The 20,765-nt window shown below is 29.5% G+C and overlaps 1 protein-coding gene across 4 annotated transcripts in view; it reads right to left on the bottom strand.

Moving 5' to 3' along the window:
- Positions 1 to 20,765, bottom strand: part of LOC107451053 (uncharacterized) — a 265,442-nt gene that overhangs the window by 68,321 nt on the left and 176,356 nt on the right. For 3 of the 4 annotated variants that reach the window (XM_087157487.1, XM_087157488.1, XM_087157486.1), the window contains 2 exons: positions 6,886 to 6,987; positions 5,446 to 5,712 (listed from right to left, as the gene is read on the bottom strand). In XM_087157487.1, coding sequence (XP_087013613.1) covers positions 5,446 to 5,712; positions 6,886 to 6,987 — 369 coding nt within the window. Of the gene's footprint in view, positions 1 to 4,069; positions 4,184 to 5,445; positions 5,713 to 6,885; positions 6,988 to 20,765 lie in introns of those variants that run through there. The other variant, XM_087157489.1, reaches the window with a different exon arrangement.

Consider the following 20,765-nt stretch of genomic DNA (forward strand, 5'->3'; position numbering starts at 1 on the left):
TGGTGCTGAGGAAACTAAAAACAATTTTAAGTAAAGAAGAGTAATAATCGTGTAAAAATTGAATAAAATTGACAGAAGAACTATTGTTTCAAAGAATTAGTGCTAATATATTGCTAAGAATGTGAATGAACATTTTTAGAAGGCACTAAAATGTTCAATTTAACGCTATAAATTTCGATATTATAAATTTATAAATAAATATTTGTCTACAGTAATAAAGAATCACTGCATAAAACAATGCATCCATTCATCGTCTTTTTTAACTTTGCGTCCCCGCGTTAGGCTGATTCTGGTTTGTTCAAATTTAAAAACAAAATAATGTTATTCACAATATAATTTGACAGGGCTTTTAAATTTTCCGCTTTATGCGGAAAATTTGAATTGCTTTTTACAGCTTTTATCTTAAACCGAGTATTTTATTTTTTTCATCGCAAGAGGAAATATTTTAGCTACTGCTGCTAGATATTTATTTGTGTTTTAAGGAAATTATTATTAATTAACGGCAAAATTAACGGCAAATGTACTAATGTAAAAATAAACAATTAATAAAACAAAAAGGGAACAAATCTCTTACTTTTTAAGGGATATTTAAATAAGAAAAGCAATTTTTTTTAAAAATCAAGTTGTAAAAAATAGGGTCAAAAGTGAGAGTTGGTTTACCAGGGTCAGAAATAAAGAATTACAATTAGAATCTTTTTATTTTTGAAAAATTCTACAGTGCCCACTCGAAATCATTAACACTAAAGACACTTTTTAAAGCCTCAAAACATTTTTATTTTAAAAAATTCCAGCGCTAAGTAACTAATTAGCGTGGCTTTATTAACAGATTGCGTGCAACTACTTTCATACATTCAAGCAATTTCCTCTTACAAGAGGCCTTCAAATCATTAATCCTCTTGAGTTTATTAAAACTCGGTTTTATTTTTACCACTTTTAATTAATTTGTTTACTTTTTTTACAGTAAATTGTCACTCATGAAAGAAAAAACTATTCACGAGATTGTAAAAGCTTAATTTTTATATCCAAAGTAAACTGATTATTCCTTTTTCTTAAAACATGTGGATTTACTAGTTTTCGTTCGTAATGACAAATCAATATCCTCGACAGCAGCTCATTTCAATGCACTGGAGTCCGGGCAATCTGTCAGCGAGAGTATTTGATGATGATGCTGTATTTTTGTCGTGTCATTGACAAGACCTACAAATGGCGGAGTGTGCAGATTGTTATGGAATTGACAAGTCATCTATCACGAACGCAGTCGCACTTCCTGTTCTTTTAAGAGATAGAATAGAATCGATTAAAGTTTCTTTATCAAGCAGGGCAAAAGGCCTTCATGGCCGGAATACGGGTGTAATTTTATGTCAATAAATGGTGTTGGAATTAAGCATTCAACTCGTTAATTTCATTTGTTGTTTCCGTAAAACGCGTATGTTTTATTAATTATCTGGAATTGGAATTTATGGATATAAATATTTATATTATGTTTCACTATTGTGTCCAACACATAAAAAAACGACTCAATAATGTTTTCATTTAAGCGAATATGATAGATAGCACAAGATCTGAAATTGAGACAATTATATTTTGTCATTTATGAATATAAACGGTCGTGTTTCGTAAATACTGACTAAATAATGTGTCTAATATTACATGCTTCAATAGTAAAATAAATAATCTCAAGAAACTGAATTTGTAATATATAACTTGATTAAGAACTTCATTCACTTCAAGAATATATAAGTAGGAAATAACAGTCGACCTGTTTCAAGCGTTCAAAAACAGATGCCCATTTTCAAGACTTGCCAGTCGTGAAGGAGAAGAAATGAAAGTGATTTGAATTAAAAAATGAAACGTTGTCAACGAAAAATTGAAAAAATAAAGGTGATAAACAAAACTAGTAGCAAGAGAAAGAAAAGATTGTAGTAGTTGTTCATTTACGTCACACTAGAGCTACACAATGGGCTATTGGCGACTGTCTGGGAAGCAGCCCTGAAGATGATCCGAAGACATACCATCACAACTTCTATCCTCAGCAGAGGGTATGGCCAACACCTCCTAAAAGAACGAAGGCCTCAGCACGGATCAATTTAGTAGTCCGAAGTGACGAACATAAACTGCGCAGTCGATGAAAAAGAAGATAGATGTCACTACATTCGGGCTACTGAATTGCGCAGTAATGGAAAATACGAAAGATGTCATTGCGTTCGGACTACTAAAGGATCAAATTTCTTGTTTATGGTAACCCGTGCTAAGGCCTTCTCCTTTCTAAGAGGTATTGGTATGGCACCCCGCTTCGGTAGCCCGACGACCTGCTTGTGGTGTCGAGCACTTTACGGTAGAACAGTTTAACGAGGACTAATACAGCACACTCTCGGACCCTTCACAGAATGATTCACTTGGATTGTACACTGGCAGTCAGTGATGTTTGACTTCGGTGATCTACTGGGAACCATGTCTAAACGATCAGTCCACTGCGGGACACAAAAAAAAGATGAAAAACGGAACAAGGCAAACCACTGTGGCCGAGAGGAGCAAATCAGGTAGAAATGCATTTACACGCGCTATGGAGAGGTAAAATAACTAATTTGCCCCTCTCAGCTACTGTGGTTGTCTTGTTTTTTTTCTCTCTCCCTTCTACTGTATTTTTTTCTAGTTTAGTTCCTCGCCTTTATTAACCAGTTTTTGTTTATAAGTTAACGTTTTATATTTCAAATCACTTTCGCTTATTTACATTCATGTTTGGCAAGTCTTGAAAATTGACGCATGTTTCTGAACGCTTGAAACATGTCGACTGTTATTTCCGATTTATGTATTTTTGAAGCGAATGAAGTTTTTAATCAAGTAAAAAGCTATAATAATACTTGGATATAATATGAACCAATAGATACTTCAAAATTGTGTTATAGACAATTATTTTTTTCAATACATGAATAGGAATGAAAAATAATTAATATTACGCTAATATTATTTTAATACTGTGACCAATGTAACCAAACAGTAAATAAAATATGAGTTTCGAGTTCTTTTATTGTTCCTGAGTATGAATAATCGTATTGCGTTAATATTGTCAAAATAATGTGTCTAACTTTAAACAATGCAGAATAACATTTCATACAAGTGAATCAATACTCCATGCAATTGAATAGTATATAAAGCTTTACTATTGTATACTTAATGTAACTACTAAATGGGTAGTAGTTAGGGCTTCAAAGAACGTTGAAACTTAAGAAGTAGAATAAAATAAGAAAAACTGTGTTCCTATTCAAGCTAGCATATTAATTATAGTCAAAATTTGTTTCAAAAACTTTCTAGCCGTATATTTCCTAATATACAATAAATATATAGAATAAATGCTAATATGTTTCCTAATTGAGCTATGAATTGTCAAGAGTGAAGCAGATGGATTGAAAATGTTTTCATATCTTGAACTAGCATCTTTAAACATAAAGGCAATCACTTAAAAAATCAAAAGAGCTGATTATTTGTGATTAGACCATCCTCTCATATATGTCTTGTGGTTTTTAAATATGTTTAACAATTCAACAACAATCTCTAGATGGTAACTGATTTCGCTGTAAAATTTTTGCCTTTGCAAGTGTAGTATTTCTTGAATTTATAGTAACATATCTTAAATCTTACTGATCTATCCTATCAACAAATAGATTCGAAAATGCAGACCCAAGTCTGCATATGCAGGCCACCTCGAATGTAGAAGGCTCATTCAAGCAAAAGTGGACAGATAATAAATAATATATAATTAAATGCGAGAAGGTATTTATATGCAAAAAACTATAGTGATTAGTGAGTGACATTTTCTATGAGACTGAGCGTAGTTTTCATAACCAAAATTCAAAGGAATACGAGTCTCATCCTTAAAATGCACGTTTTTTTTCCTCTAAAAATAGCGTGTAATTTGTGAATGTTTGACTACTAATCTGGTTCCCGATATTCGTATTTATTCCAGAACTAAATCAACGAGTTACAGTTTTGATTATGATCCGTATTGGTTAAATTTTAGCATGATTCAGAAACAAAACCAATATTTTGAGGAAGAATAATAAAAACTTACCTTTCTCCAGCAATAGACCTGCTTTGCTACAAGCATGGATATTTTGTTATTGGTTATTGGTTATTGCAATTACATAAATTTTCAGGCTTGTGTGCCCAAAATAGGCTTATAAACCTTCGTCAAGTAGAAGAGGACAGATAGCACAATAGGAGAGACAGCACCAAGTAGTACCTCCTCCAAGAGCACGAGATAAGATGGGATATTTTGTTTTAGCTATTAATCTATTAATATATTGGTACACATACATTCATTCTTGTATTCTCAATTACATAAGCATGGTAAATAAGCCTTTATCAAGTATAAAGACAGGTAACATAAAGCAGAGAAATGCAGCACGAAGATCTATGTTGAGATTCGAACCCGCTACCTCTGCTTACCGAGTGTTCGTTAGTCGATACCACACAGCGAGATTGGTGGATAGGTGTTTTATTTACGTCGCACTACAGCTGTACAATGGCTCTTGGTGACGGTCTGGGCAACATCTCCGAGGAAGATCCAAAGATAAGCAATCACAATTTTGATCCTCCGCAGAGGGGATGGCTCCCCCGATTTGGTAGCCTGACGAACTGCACGCGAAGTTGAGCACTTACCGATAGAACATTTTAACGAGGACCTATACCGGGCATCCTCGGCTTACTACGTAAGCTGATCAAAGCGGTCACCCACCCGCTTCCTGACCACAGCCAGTGATGCTTGACTTCGGTGTTCTACTGGAATAATCACCTACCTAATTTAAGTATGACGTGATGAATTAGTTTTTAGTTGTCTGTGATTCGTGGTATTTATGTTTGCTTCAGAAAGGATGAACTTTTTTAAATTTTGCATTAGTCATTACACCATGGTTTACTTTTTAGAGATCTTTGTTTTATGGAAATGGTGTAGTTAAGCTACACCATAGCAACTCTATGGGTTTACCGCGACTATGTGTAGAACTATATAGTCATTATATAATGTTCATCAGTAATTAAGAATATTCCATTTGCCTTCTCACCACCTCATCGATCGAGATCAGAATAAATGGATAAAATGCCGCCAACGGCCTTAGGCAACTTGATATTCTTATTCATTCCAAATTCAAAAAATTTTAAGTTTAAATTTTTGTTTCAAATCGGACGTCATGAGGAAATAAAAGTTTGTAAATTGCAGTGAAATCGCTTTAATAACCTGTTACGTGTTTTTGACGTAATATTACGCGATATTGTATTTTGTGCACCCTGTTTTCGAAGTAATAACACGTTCCGATTAGTTCTTCCATTTCCTCTTATTTTTGACGCATCATTTTGTTCCATACGTCTAACCTGCACGCTTGCAAGGAGAGATAGAAAATCAAATAGCATTAAAACAGGTTAGGGGTTAAGAAGCAATTTTTATCTTACCCTTCGCATTGATGACTGAAAATCATCTTTAGATGTTGATCTTCTCCTGTCTGTTCTTGCTGCTTTAATCATGGCCGCCTGAACGGCGGCTTCTGATAGGTTTTTAGTGTCTTGCCTTTTATTGAGTAAATTTTTTAGAGTTCGTATTTCTTGCTCTCGATCATGAATAATTCGGCCTAATTGCTCGGATAGATTTCGAGCGTTTTTCAGCTGCCTCTCCATAATTTCGGACATTCGTCTTTCCCTGACTAATTGAGATTTCGTGTCCTGAAAAATAAACATTTTATTCCATTACACCGAGTTATTAAGTGAAATGATTCGTTTGCTAAGTTATTTAAGAATGAGATTAATGACATACTTAATTAAATATAAAACGGGAAAATTAATAAATGCACTGTGTTTTATGACCATTAACCAAATATACATATTTTTAGAATCCTTTTCATGAAAGTTTACATAAAGGAAACAAAAACGATATTGGCATTGAACGAATTACAATTGAGGAAGCGGTACCGAAAATATCAAAAATTGTTCGATCGTCGAAGGGTACAGTAAGAAGACTTCTATGTTTCATTGAACAATTCGAACTTGATTTGATATTTAATGACCAAGATTTTCGCCTCTTGTGACTTGTCATATTTCAATAGAGTTTCTGTTTATGAATAATATTAATTTGAGACCCTTAACGTTTATACTTTTTTCACTTCTTTTTTAGCAAGATTACTGAAACAAAATGCATGAGTTAAATAAAGAATTATAGCAAAATTGTATAATAAATATAGCAAAATTGCAGTTGTGAGCTAGTTTTCAAAATCATCAGAATCCATACCAGCAATCGCTGATCCTTCTTAAGTTCTATTACAGTACTACTTTGACGGGACACTACATTTAAAGAATTTATATTTGTGAAGTCAACATTTAGTTAAAACATGTTGACCTAGCGTGACACTTACCTCATGCGAATTACTAGAATTCTTCTGATCTGAAACAAGACTGTTTTCATATCAAGCAAATGCTTCGTATTCTTTTCAAAAATCAAGTAGTAGATAGCAGAAGAAAATATTTATTAAAAAAATAACCACTTTTTTACTACAAAGTTTTTTTGTGTCCGTACATGTAAACACCTTTAGCGTTAAAAACGTTGTTTTTACATTGTTAAACTTTCAAATAATCCTTTTATATGCACATGACATAACCTTGTAAGACACCAACAATGTTTGACGCTTACATAACTATACTTTCGAATTTAGTCGCGCTAACTCTCTTCGGGGTATTCCTCCTGGGACAAACATAATTAATTAATAACATACAGAAAATTGAATTTTAATTCACTTTACGGTCCCTTAAGAATTGAGTTAAGGAAAATGGTAATTAATTCACTAAAGAAAGGGGGGTTAAAAGTTTATAGTGATTCGTGGAGAGGATTATTAAATATCTCACCTGAAACTTAGATTCTTTATCACAGAAAGCTTCTTGAAGTTTTTCTATAGTTGACTGCATTTTCACTTTTTCCTTTTCATGCTTCGTACAAATAATGCTTGCCTGGGAGGAAAAAATATAATTATAAGTTAATATGATGGTTATGATAAATTAACGTTTTAATTGCTTTTCGAAATATCTCAAATGCTAAAATTCTTTTTAAAAAAGGGATTAAATTGGGTGTGATTAATGCAATGTAAGAACATTTAGATGAAATTACAGTACTCTCTGAATGCCGGTACTTTGTATCGTAAAATTTTCCGGAACAGAAAAATATGATCTACCGTTATTTTTACAGTAATATTTACTGTAAAATCACTGCAATAAAATAAACATTACTGCAAAAATTACGGTATAAAATTTTACGGTAAAAATTGAGTTTACGGTAAAAGGGATCATACAAATGCTGCACTCGAGTACTCGAGTGAGTACTGAAGGTATGTTAGGGCCGTGAACTGAAAATATATGTCACTACTTCTGGTAAGATATACTGCAGTTTTCTGCCATTTTTTATTCGAAAATTCTACCATTTTACACACTACAAAAATAACTAAATTTTATTAAAAAACAACTAAAAAAACTAAAAAAAAATTATGTTTTTTGCTATTCCTGTTTTTTTTATAGACTTTTTCCATATATTTGACGGTTTAAAGCTGTTTTTCACTAAAGAGTTTTTCTCTGTGAAATAAACCGCTTTATAGCACACCAGCTGATAGTTTTTTTTTTTTGGAATAAATTTAGCAGATTTTTTTATAGTGTAAGGTGTGCTTTAATTTTTGTACTTTTAAGCATTGTAATGAGTTCGAGACTTTTTCATAGAACAAAATATTGTTTGTTTCTGAAAAAAGTAGTTGTTTTCCAGTGAAACATTGTGCGAAAACAAATAATGCATTACAAAAATAATATCATATTTTTGATTCAAATAATAAATTCCTGGTTAAATATAGATGCATGACACGATTCTTTAACTGATTTTATGTTAACGCATTTGAAAGACTGCATTTCTGAAGATTGCATTGTTTTAACAAAGAACCGAGTATTTCCTACACTTCGTGAAACATAACTTAAGATAATAATCTAGTCTTAGAATTATTTTCTGGCAGAGCACTTCGTATTAATCTTTATCTAGAAATCAGTCGCCTGTTTTAGTAGGTCCAACCTATTTCTCTCATATCACAAAAACAAAATAAAATGGCGAGTTCGTTGAAACCTTACTCCACGGAAGTTTTCTTCTTTCTCGATTTCCCGTACACTGATAGTGAAGGTCTTTTAATAGCCTATTACAAAGAAGAAGAAAAAAAAGTACCTTTAGTTGGTTTCTGATGTTCGTCCTCAGGAAAAGTTCGACGTAAGGGCCGCATTAAAAACTAAGAAAGCTATCTATTTTTCTTCTGGAATTTTTGTACGTGGCAGTGTAACAGTTAAGTTGAGGTGTTGCCACTTTTTATCGTTTGCTTCCTGAATGTACATTTATTTTAAATTGCTTCGCTGATTTTTTGACTCAAAAGTCTAACGAAAAATAAGGAGGAAAAGTTAGAAAGTAGGAGAAAAGTTTGGCATTTCTTTCTTTCTTAATATTAGGAAAGATTTAAAGATAATAATCTTAGAATACGAGTTTGTTAAGTGACGTCGATACTTAAAAGAGTGTATATAGTAGATTTTTTTTCTACTTGAGAAAATACGTGTTTAGTAATAAAAAATAAAAATGATTTTTCAAACCTTTTTAATTCACGTTCTGCTAATTGTTCCTTACTAAATATTTACTACACCGAAGAGCCATTACATTATGACCACCCTGCTAATAACATGTAGGACCACCTTTAGCCCTCAAAACTGCTAGCAATCGCCGTGGCATTGATTCCACAAGGTGCTGATAGGTAGTCTGAGGTATTTGGTACCAAGCGCTCACCAACTGGTCCTGCATTTCTCTCACATTGCGAGGGGGTACCGTGGTAGAACGAATTTGGTTTTCCGAGTAGGACCACAAATGCTCTATTGGATAAAGGTCAGGTGAATTTGGGGGCCAAGACATGACTTGAAAGTCACGGGAATGTTCCTCTACGATTCGACCCTTATGACATGGTGCATTATCCTGTTGGTAAACACCATCCCCGGCAGGAAAAACTGTTGCCATGAATGGGTGAACCTGGTCTGACTCTATGTTCAAGTAGCTTACAGACGTCAGGGATTGTTCTATGAGGATTATGGGTCCTAATATGGCCCATGAAAACATTGTTCCTGGGCGAGAAACCATGAAAACCTGGGCGAGCGCATTGCATTGATGGAGGGTGGTCATAATGTAATGCCTCTTCGGTGTATATATAACTACTGAATTAATACCATACTGAATTTTTGTGAGGGATTTGGAGAAAATTTAATTTTAACCTTATTCTTCCATGGTGTACCAAAAGTGACCAAAGATTTAAAAACGACGTAAAAAAGAACAGAAGAAGATAAAAATGTCCATTTTTCTTAGGAAACTAGTTTTATGCACAACAAGTGAAAAAGATAAATACAACTTTAATCAAAGACAGCTATGTCGAGTAAATATTTGCATGGACGTTTGCTGATTTTATCTTCAATTTAGGACATTTTGCTAAAACAATTGTTGGCGAATGTTGGATGGCTTAAAACTATTGTATTATAGGTAGTATAAGTTAGTAGTGCCATCTGTTGATGCATTTTGTAACTAATTTCTAAATTTAATAAAAAATAATTAGCTAGATTCCTAAGCAAAGCGTAACGTGGTGCATTTTTTTAAAAATCCCATTCTGATTTTCTTTAATTCGTTTTTATAATAAAATATATATATGTTTTCCACAATGAATTTTTTTATGTTATTGTTATCTAAAATAACAAAAAGGATAGAATTACTATCCAAATGAAGCATAAAATTATCTTATATTAATCTCACCAAACATCAAAAACATTAATAATTAGTTAAAAGTTTACATATCTAAACCATTGCTAAACCATTGCGCACTTTCATTTTTAATAGATTGTGCACAAGATAAAAATTACCAGATAAACAAATAATTAAAACTTTTAATGAGATTTTGAGTCTACTGTTATGATAATGATACCGAAAGTAAATGAAAGGAAAATTAAGAAATTCTTTATGGAAGTGATCTAACTTTCTTCCTGGCTTTCTATTATCTTACCTCATTTTAATCAGTATCTGAAGCGAAGCCTGACTGAAAAAAAGTGAAATAGAAATTAAGATTTTTCTATTTTCAGCAGCGAAAGTCGAAGTTTAGATATTTCGAGTAAAAATTATTTTATATGCTGATGAAAATAATATGTTGATGAAAGTATGTATATTTCTGACAAAATGTTTGCGGTCATGATTTTAAAGTAGCATCAGCTTTAAAATAATTTTAATTTATTTATTTACATTAAAAACTTTTTTTTATATTAAAACTTTTTTTAATGAGAATTCAAAAAATGTAAACTTTTTTAAATCATAAATTTCTTTTTAAAATTTCAGCTTCACTTTTTTTTTACATTTTTAAAAAAGTACACTTTTTCTAATTTTTTAAAGTCCCTTTTAAAGTTGAAGCAATACATTTCATCCTTTACAAAATAATAAGGTGTTTTTTGAGATTTTTTTTGAGGTTAACAGATGTAAAAAATGCAATTGGGGCAGAAAATGAGGTTATGTTTTGCACTAAAAATAATCATATCAATAAACTTCATCTACATCTCATGAAATCATAACCTCATATATAGCTCATCAATAATTTTAGTTGAGATCGGGTGAAATTATTCACCTCTCAAATGTGCTTATTTACTTGAAGATTAACAAAAAATAACATGTAAACCTCAAAAAGACCTCGCTTAGCTAGTTGTTCTGAGGTGGATTTTTATTAACTTCAAAACAACCTCAAGTAAATAATAGTAGTGAAAAAACAGTAGTAATAGCAGAAATAAAACAACTTCATTATCTTGATTATAAACCTCGGGAACTGACTTTTTAAAGTTGTTTATGAAAACAATTTGAAATAAGTCTCAATCAAATAATATCTCAAAACAACCTAAAAAAATCAAATAACATCTTAAAACAACCTAAAATAAACCTCAATAACACTTTAAATATTTGTAAGAGACATTTTTCTTCAAAATAAAATGCATAGTTGTAAATTAAACAAAAATACAAAACTTAGATTGCAAATAAAATGTAAACAATTTTCATAAATATTTGCAGTTAGATCTTATGCATGAGGAAAGTATAAGCAAACGAAGTATAAAATTACTTGGCAGTTCTTTGAAAGCAAAATTGAATTCATATATGCAGAATTTTAATTAATTTTAACTAAATTTTCTTTAAAGAAACATTTGAGAAGTTTCTGGTCTTTAATGATGTAAATTAAATTCACATTCAGCTGGAGAGAAAAAATTAAAATCCTTCCTTAATTTTAATTAAAATGCATACTAAATTAAGTATGTTTAAGTATTCTTATTCTAACTTTTAATTTCACATCGCTAAAGGATAAAACTAATTAAAACCGGAACAAAACTATATGAAATTGCAGTTTAAATTTAAAAAATGTATAAATTTATTCGTATATCCTGAAGAATTTAATAAAGTTTTATATATATATATATATATATATATATATATATATATATATATATATATATATATATATATATATATATATATATATATATATATATATACAGAGAGAGAGCTTTCGTATTATTTTCCGGTTATACAGAAATCAAGATTATTGTTTGGTTTAGATTTTATATTGAAATTTGGAAATGAAACCTGAATCTAAGTAGAAAATCTGAAATCTGTTTAAAATTTCTCAATATAATTTTATACAAAAGTAAGTAATTTCAATACATTCTTTAAATAAATTCAATTCTTTCAAGCCAAATTATTTTACTACCAACTAGCTTTCGTATTATTTTCCGGTTATACTGAAAACAAGTATACTATTTGGTTTCGATTTTACACTGTAAATTAGACTTAAAATTGAATTCAAGTCAAAAATTTGAAATCTGTCTTAAATTTCTCGATTTAATTTAATACAAAAGTAAATAATTTCCCTAAATTCTTTAAATAAATTTAATTCTTTCAAGCCAAATTATTTAACATCGAACTAGATTTCGCATTATTTTCCGGTTATACAGAAAACAAGATTACTGTCTGTTTTTGATTTTATACTGAAAATTGGAAAGGAGACCAGAATCCAAGAAGAAGATCTGAAATCTGTTTAAAATTTCTCAATTTGATTTGATACAAATGTACATAATTTCCCTAAATTCTTTTAATGAATTTAATTCTTTCGATCCAAATTATGTAACATCGAACTATCTTTCGTATTATTTTCCGGTTTTACAGAAAACGAGATTATTGTTTGGTTTCGATTTTTATTGAAAATTGGAAATGAAACCCGAATCCAAGAAGAAAATCTGAAATTTGCTTAAAATTCTCAATTTAATTTAATACAAAAATAAATAATTTCAGCAAATTCTTTAAATAAATCTAATTCTTTCGAGCCAAATTATTTATCTTCCAACTAGCTTTCGTATTATTTTCCGGTTATGCAGAAACCTAGATTACTGTTTGGTTTCGAATTCATACAGAAAAATGAGAAAGGAAACCAGAATCTAAGTAAAAAAATTTGAAATCTGTCTTAAATTTCTCGATTTAATTTAATACAAAAGTAAATAATTTCCCTGAATTCTTTAAATAAATTTAATTCCTTCAATCCAAATTATTTAACATCGAACTAGCTTTCGTGTTATTTTCCGGTTATACAGAAAACAAGATTACTGTCTGTTTTTGATTTTATACTGAAAATTGGAAATGAAACCAGAATCCAAGAAGAAGATCTGAAATCTGTTTAAAATTTCTCAATTTGATTTGATACAAAAGTACATAATTTCCCTAAATTCTTTTAATGAATTTAATTCTTTCGATCCAAATTATGTAACATCAAACTATCTTTCGTATTATTTTCTGGTTTTACAGAAAACGAGATTACTGTTTGGTTTCGAATTCATACTGAAAAATGAGAAAGAAAACCAGAATCTAAGTAAAAAAATTTGAAATCTATCTTAAATTTCTCGATTTAATTTAATACGAAAGTAAACAATTTCCCTAAATTCTTTAAATAAATGTAATTCTTTCGAGTCAAATTATTTAACTTCGAACTAGATTTCGTATTATTTTCCGGTTATATAGAAACCAAGATTATTGCTTGGTTTCGATTTTGATAATGAGATCCAGAATTTCGCCAAAGGGGTAAAAACTATACAGAATAAAAATAGCCACAAAAAAAAAAATGGAAGTGGTGGGACCATTGAAGGTATGAAGTACTTTGATGAAAGTTGGAGAAAACTTTTTCGCCTGTTCTTTTGTTCAGAATAAAGATAATGACTTGAAGAAAAAGTACATGACAAATCGGCACAGCTGACATTGCCAGCAAGCCTCTTACATTCCCTCTTTTCTTCTTCTCCTCTTCACTTCCTTTCCTTTTGCTTCGCTGATCGAATCATTGGATAGATAACTAAATGAAGTACAAAATGGCGATAAATCGGCTCATAGATAGTTTAATTGCGTAAATCAAATCTAATTACTCATATCAGTTAGAATATTGCATTGTATAGATTTACTGTAAGTTTTTTATAAATATGAAAATTAAAATTTAATTTATTCGAATAATTTTTTATTAATTATATAATATTTTTTCTTCCATCTTATGAAATAATATGCATATAATGGATAAAGCAAGAACGAAAATTTAGTTAAAGCTGCAAATTCGCAATCCTACTCGATTAAGAAGCGAAGAATATTAAACTCTTCACCTTTAACAAGGTGAAACTAGCTCCAAACTAAGTGGGTTAAAACCTGAACCCAATATATATATATATATATATATATATATATATATATATATATATATATATATATATATATATATATATATATATATATACATATATATATATATACATTATATATATATATATATATATATATATATATATATATATATATATATATATATATATATATATATATACATTATATATATATATATATATATATATATATATATATATATATATATATATATACATTATATATACATTATATATATATATATATATATATATATATATATATATATATATATATATATATATATATATATATATATATATATATATATATATATATATATATATATATATATATATATATATATATATATATACATTAGACGCTGTTATATCCTGGAATTGCCCTTAATCTTTAAAAACATCAGTGTATGAAATACAAGGAAATGTCCCTTAATTTTATAAAAATGATTCTTTTCAACGAAAAGCTTGATAACCTTCAATCAAGCGAACTTAGCTTTTATAGGGCCACATTTCCTTGTAGCCAAATAATCAGGCACGTGACTAATGAACTCGAATTGTGCTCAATTTTCATTATTTAATGCTTTTATTAGCTACATGCTTCAAATTTCGGAAACTCTAATGTGCTTCCTCTCTATCTTAAAAATAAGGAAAGAAGGAAGCGTTCTTGGGAACAGAGAAATTGCAGTCTTCTTATAATTTCGCAATGGGCCTTTCAAATAATATAAGACACTTTTTATATGTCAAATGTAAGCAAATAAAACCTAAAAGATTACTTTATCAACATATATTGAATTTATAATATGTGTATCGAAAATTCTGAATAATAGGCGAAATAATAAATATATGAATTACAAAATATTTTAAATGCAATAAGAGTATAATTTAATTTTTTTAAAAAAAACATGTAACCCTGTTTATATAAATGAAATAATTTATTTATGAAAATAGAAAATATTCACACTGGGATCATAAATTACTTTTTAGCTGAGAAAAGAAACTGGAGTGATACCAAAATCCAACAAATCGCAGTACAGGGCGGTGGATGTAATAAATAGAAAGACAAGTTTAATTGTTTGAAGAAACAGAGAAGTTCAAACACCTTTAACTGTCAATTAAACTTACTATGATATGTATTACATCCACTTCCTTTGTTATAATGTGTGAGATTTCAAAAGCCTGTTTTTTGTATTTAAAATGAAACTCTTAGTTTTATTTTTGATAAAGATTCTAAAAATATGTAATAAAGGCGGCTTTCACAAAACACCTTGTACATGAAAGAAAACCCTTTAAACTTATATCTAAAAGTTAAATCTCGTAAACGATTAGTATACGAATAAAATAAATACCTGGAATGTTTATAAGATATATTTAAAAATAACCTTGTATATCCATATATTAAAATCAAGATATCGGTAACACTAAGAAATTGATTTTATAAATATTTTAAGAAATTCAGTCTAACCTTAAGAGAAGTTCCATATGAACAATATACAAGTTTAATATAAAGTTTCAATGCACATTTTTTATATCTGAAATGAAACATTTTGTTTTATTTTTGATAAAGATTCTAAAAATATGCAATAAGGGTGGCTTTTACAAAACACCTTGTGTATGAAAGTAAACCCTTTATACTTATATCTAAAAATTAAAGTATCATAAACGATAAGTATCCGAATAAAAATAAATGCCTGAAATGTTTATAAGATAGTCTATATTTAGGAATAAACTTGTATATCCATATATTAAAATCAAGATATCTGTAACTCTAAGAAATTGATTTCATAAATATTTTAAGAAATTCAGTCTAACTTTAAGAGAAGTTCCATATGAACAATATACAAGTTTAATATAAAGTTTCATTGTCGTCCTTTCATGTAAGTAAATAGATATATAAGTCAGCATGCAAAAGTCATTCAAGTACAAAGAATGAATACTGATATGTATTAGGTGGAAATGAAATTGTAAGAATCATCTGTAATCTAACATTAACAGGAATCCTGGTTTCGACGATGCATATTTATTCCACCAAGGAATTTAATTTAGGAGCCCCGTATCTCTTTAATGCATTCTCTCTTCAAGATATTGCCTTTGAAATTAATTTCCGAAACTTAAAGTTTAGTATTTGGTTGAATAAATAATAATAGGCCATTTAAAATAGGAAATGGCCGGCTATTTATTTAGATTTCAGGATGCGTACATGTAATTTAATACTTCACAGAATAAATTGTTATAAGTTGTTAAATGACAGCGTGTTTTAAGAAAGATTTAAGTTATAAGGTACATTTTAAAACTGAAATTTCATTTTGATGTGTTTCATAGTGGGTATCAGAATGTTTGATATTGTGGATGTTTTTCTCATCGGAGGCTGTTTCTTTAGGTATATTAAACATTTAATGTTTATTTTCACTCTATAGAATATATTAATATTAAATGTTTGTAATAAAACTCCCTATCTAGCTTTTTACTGTTAACTTTGTAGAATATGAACACTATATAAGATGGAATACCGTCTAAGACAAAAAATTTCAGAAACTCAGAAAGCCGAATAGAGAGATTTTTCACGTCACGTAGTTCACGTATGAAAGTTCTGCGCAAGCTCTGTAGAATCGTGTTTGTTTAGTAGTAACTGCATTGTTCTGTATTCATGATTGTTCTGAAGTAATTGCGTTGCATATAATTTATGGAAGTAAACGCGAGGAATGCTATGATAAAGTGCAGCATCTCTCATTTAATTTAGTTTATAAAAGTTTGCATCTGCATAATGTGTAAACGAAAAGTTAAAAAAAAAATTAAAATTTGTAGAAAGGGACTGAAACGTTTCTTTGATTTATGCAATGATCCTTTTTTTATACAAACACTAATTAATTTATTTGGAATATTGAAAAAATTTGTGCTATTTAATGAAAAGTTTCGAAGTATTCCATAATGAAGAATGAGTGATAAAGAAGCGGATATTAAAAACGATATTTCAAACTTGAAGAAGACGCTTACCACGAAGTTTTGAAAGATATTTAGCATATGGAAATCTTGTTTTATTTTTAAAATAGCTGTACAATCCACTATAGTAAACTTGCAATGCGCAAAAAAAATTTTCAAATATAAAACCAAAGTAAATATTTAAAAGTAAATAAAGTAGATTACGGATATTCTTTATTATTATATTGTTTACAGCAAACCAAAGAATAACTCAACAAAAAATTTATGTCATATTCATTTAATTTTACTTTATTTTTAACTTTGTTCGTATAACTTTTTTTATCTCTTCTTCTTCTTCTTCTTTGTCAGCTCAACTGTCCACTGCAGGCTTTGGCTGCCTCAACAGCTAACAAACGCCAGCGCCTCCTATCCATGGCAACTCCCTTCCAATTTTTTTATCTCTGACTATCCTTAATGAAAGTCTTTTTTTTAAAAAGTATTTTAAGATTACTTAATTATTTTAATGTGAGGAAATCTTAATTTTCATAATAATTTGCATTTGCGTGAGAAGGAAATCAGAAGGTTTAAAACAGGTTTTTGGTTCAGCAGGCGATCGATTCTATCTTAAAGAGAGTTTTCTACTTTTTAGTTTAACTGAGGGATATAGAAAAAAGTTCTTAAAAAGTAAAAAGAGAAACTGGGGTCTCTTAAACTTAGTTTCTCTTTAATGCATTAATAATCCCCTTTACTTTGTACATTGCAAGACAAGATTCAATAATTATCCTATTTAAATGCTAACTACATTAAATAAGAAATAAGGCACCATCCCAAAATCTAAACAAAACGTCAACAGACGAAGCATTAAAAAAATACGTTGATAGAGTTTTGCAAAAATAAAGTCCACTCTTGGGACTCCATTTCTTTGACAAAAAAGACTTTGTTTGCTTTTACTTAGTAATTTATATTTTGTCAGGCATTTAATTTTAAACTTACTCAGGTGACTTCTAAGTGTCAGTAGTTGCTAAGATGAATAACTTCAGGTAAATAAAAATAAAAAAACAATCATGGCAACTTTCCAAGTTTAACAGTTTAAACGAGAATGACTGAATATTTTTTACGGAATTGTTATCTCTAGTTCCGTTTTTGTCAAAATGGAATTAAATGTGTTTTAATGATAGCAAAGAAAGATATTTTTATCTATTAAATTTTCATTGTTCGTGAATTTCAAGAAAAAGCTAATCTATTTCTATTTTAATTTATTTAAAAATAACTTGCTGTTTTCGGATTAGACATCCAAATTTAATATTCTTGTAATTCTTTTACACTTAGTGTTGTTTTTAAGTGAACCATTTTGAGGGTTTTTTACATTCCAAGTGGTAATTGTGTGGCTGATTAGATTGCTTTTTTCCCAATTGCTTATTTCAGGATTAACTCTGATGTAATTCTGTTTTTAAGAGGATGCTACGCCGTGGCAGAAACCCTTCATGGCAATTTTTCCCCACCTACATAAGTAATTTAAAATACATAAAAAGTAAGTTCAGATTTGCATAAAGTGAATTATAAAATTTTAAATGCTGAAATATTTTTCTCAAAATAACAACTTTAGGTAGGATTGCTCGCTATTACGCAGTGTTGAAGTATTCTTGCAATAATTTGTTTGCATTTTGGTATTTTGTAAACATTATTTCATCATTTGAATTTTCATAGTTTACTCTAGGTTTACCTAAACTCCATTTTCTTTAATTTCAAAATACCAATTGTGGCTAAAGAAAATTTGCCATGCATTGTTTTTACCATAGAAGAAAGCCCTTTTAAGCCCTGTTCTGAATAAGCTTCCTCAGAAAATCAAAGCTTGAACAAAACTACAGTCTTACTATCTAGAGAACTCCTCCTGCCACCGAGTCTGGAGCTGTCTACTGCTTTGGAAACAAGGGTGGGTACATTTTTTAGAAGACTTGCCGTAAATGTTCACCCTATACACCTACTCGAAGTAGTTCAACCTCGTCACCATAGTGACCGACAGTGCTCCAGACGAATATGGCAAGGGAAGTTCTTTATATAGAAAGAAATGATTTCTAATGCTAGTTGCTACGCTCTCTTTTTCTGTTGCTAGGTTCAGAAACCATTGTTCACGACGGTTCCAATCAAAACCGATTCTTTGGATGTAGTTCCGTGGTCCTTTATCTAAACAATAAGATCTGCCCAAAAATCCCTGAACTAACACTCAATTAGACGACAGTAAGCACAAATTCATACGTTTGCTAACAGTACTGACTTTCAATATATGCCTGTTTAGTAGTTTGTAATAAGTATGTAAAGATTTTCACCTAGTCAAATCATTTAGGACGGTTTTTTGCATTTAATTTATTTGATTTCATACCTTTTGTTTGTTTTTTTAAACTAAATAAGTATGAAATTAGCTTTTTACTTTAAACCAGCTCATTTCTCTTTTGTGTTCATCAGTTACATCACCGTAATTTATGTTTTAAAAAACAGAAAAAGCAAACAAGTAAGCTAGAAATTATACGTTTACTTGATTTTAATGAGAGATATGCTGCTTAAATAAAAATGTATGCATAGATTTAATTTTCTTTGGTATATAAAAAGTAATTCCTTTTTTTTTTAAAAAATTTTATGGAAATTTTTTATGCAATGTTTTTCCCAAAATCAGCAAGGTAATTTATCATTATGTATACTTTAAATAGTTTTTTCGCGTTTTTAAACCACAGAGTAAATAAAGTAATATTTTTTCTCTTATTTATAGTTTTTAGTTTCTCTATTTGGCTTCGGGGAGAAGAATGGCTGATCATTTACCAACAAGCCTCTCGACTTACTTCTTTTAATTAACTCTAAGCTCCGCACTTTTGGAAAGTGCCCAAACGAACGAACCTTAGAAAAACGTTATAAATTAAATGTTTTTGTTCTTTTTTGGGGATGCATAATTATTGCAAAAAGTAAGAAAAATACGAATATTATGATTGTTTCTGGCTAAACGACTAAAAATCCATCCAGTGTGAATTTGAGAAACGTAAAACCCACATAATAACTCATTCATATTAAAAAATAAAATAATGAGAATATCTTGTAGTGGAACATCAAAATGTATTAGTTTTTCCAATTAACCATTCGTATTATGCCTTTAGAAAGGGATGGCATTCGAGGTTTGGACTGTTGCCAAAGGTCGAAACTACGATTTGGATGATAACGGAAAATTTTACTTTGTATTTCAAAGGTTTCGAATGCTTATAAAATAAACGCATATATCGAGTAAAAATGTATTTTGTGCTATGTATGCATATATTTGCTTTGAAAAAAAGAGGAAAAAATTGTTTTTTAGAAGTTAAAATTACATTTTAAATTAAAAAATTTATAAGAAAAAAGTTTTGGCGTTAAACATTTTACTAAGTAAAGATTACAAAAATGTACCCCCCTCCTTAATAGTAGATATAACAAACAACAATAATTAAATATTCAGTGGAGTTGCAAAAAGAGGATGACTAAGGCGGTCCACCCTAGATGACATTTATAGGGGCAACAAAATCGCTCATATCAACTACTTAAACAATGTCTACCTCCTCCAAGCCACTGTGGCTCATAGAATAGTTCATTTGCCACCCAATGCGGTGGCCTTGGCTCCAGGCTCGCGCCGATCACAGTGCTGACATCAAATAGAATCCCCTTCCGGCGAGCTAATAGTGGAAGGTTTTCGTGGTTTTATTCTTCATGTAACAAAATGCGGGTTAGTCTCATCAAAAAGTTCTTCAGGTAGGATAGTTTGCCCCAATGCTTGATGCAGGAGCTCCCTATATATATATATATATATATATATATATATATATATATATATATATATATATATATATATATATATATATATATATATATATATATATATATATATATATATATATATATATATATATATATATATATATATATATATATATATATATATATATATATATATATATATATATATATATATATATATATATATATATATATATATATATATATATATATATATATATATATATATATATATA

This window comes from Parasteatoda tepidariorum, chromosome 2 (genome assembly GCF_982258835.1).
Source record: "Parasteatoda tepidariorum strain Cologne lab strain chromosome 2, Ptep-v5.0, whole genome shotgun sequence".
Lineage (NCBI taxonomy): Eukaryota > Metazoa > Arthropoda > Arachnida > Araneae > Theridiidae > Parasteatoda > Parasteatoda tepidariorum.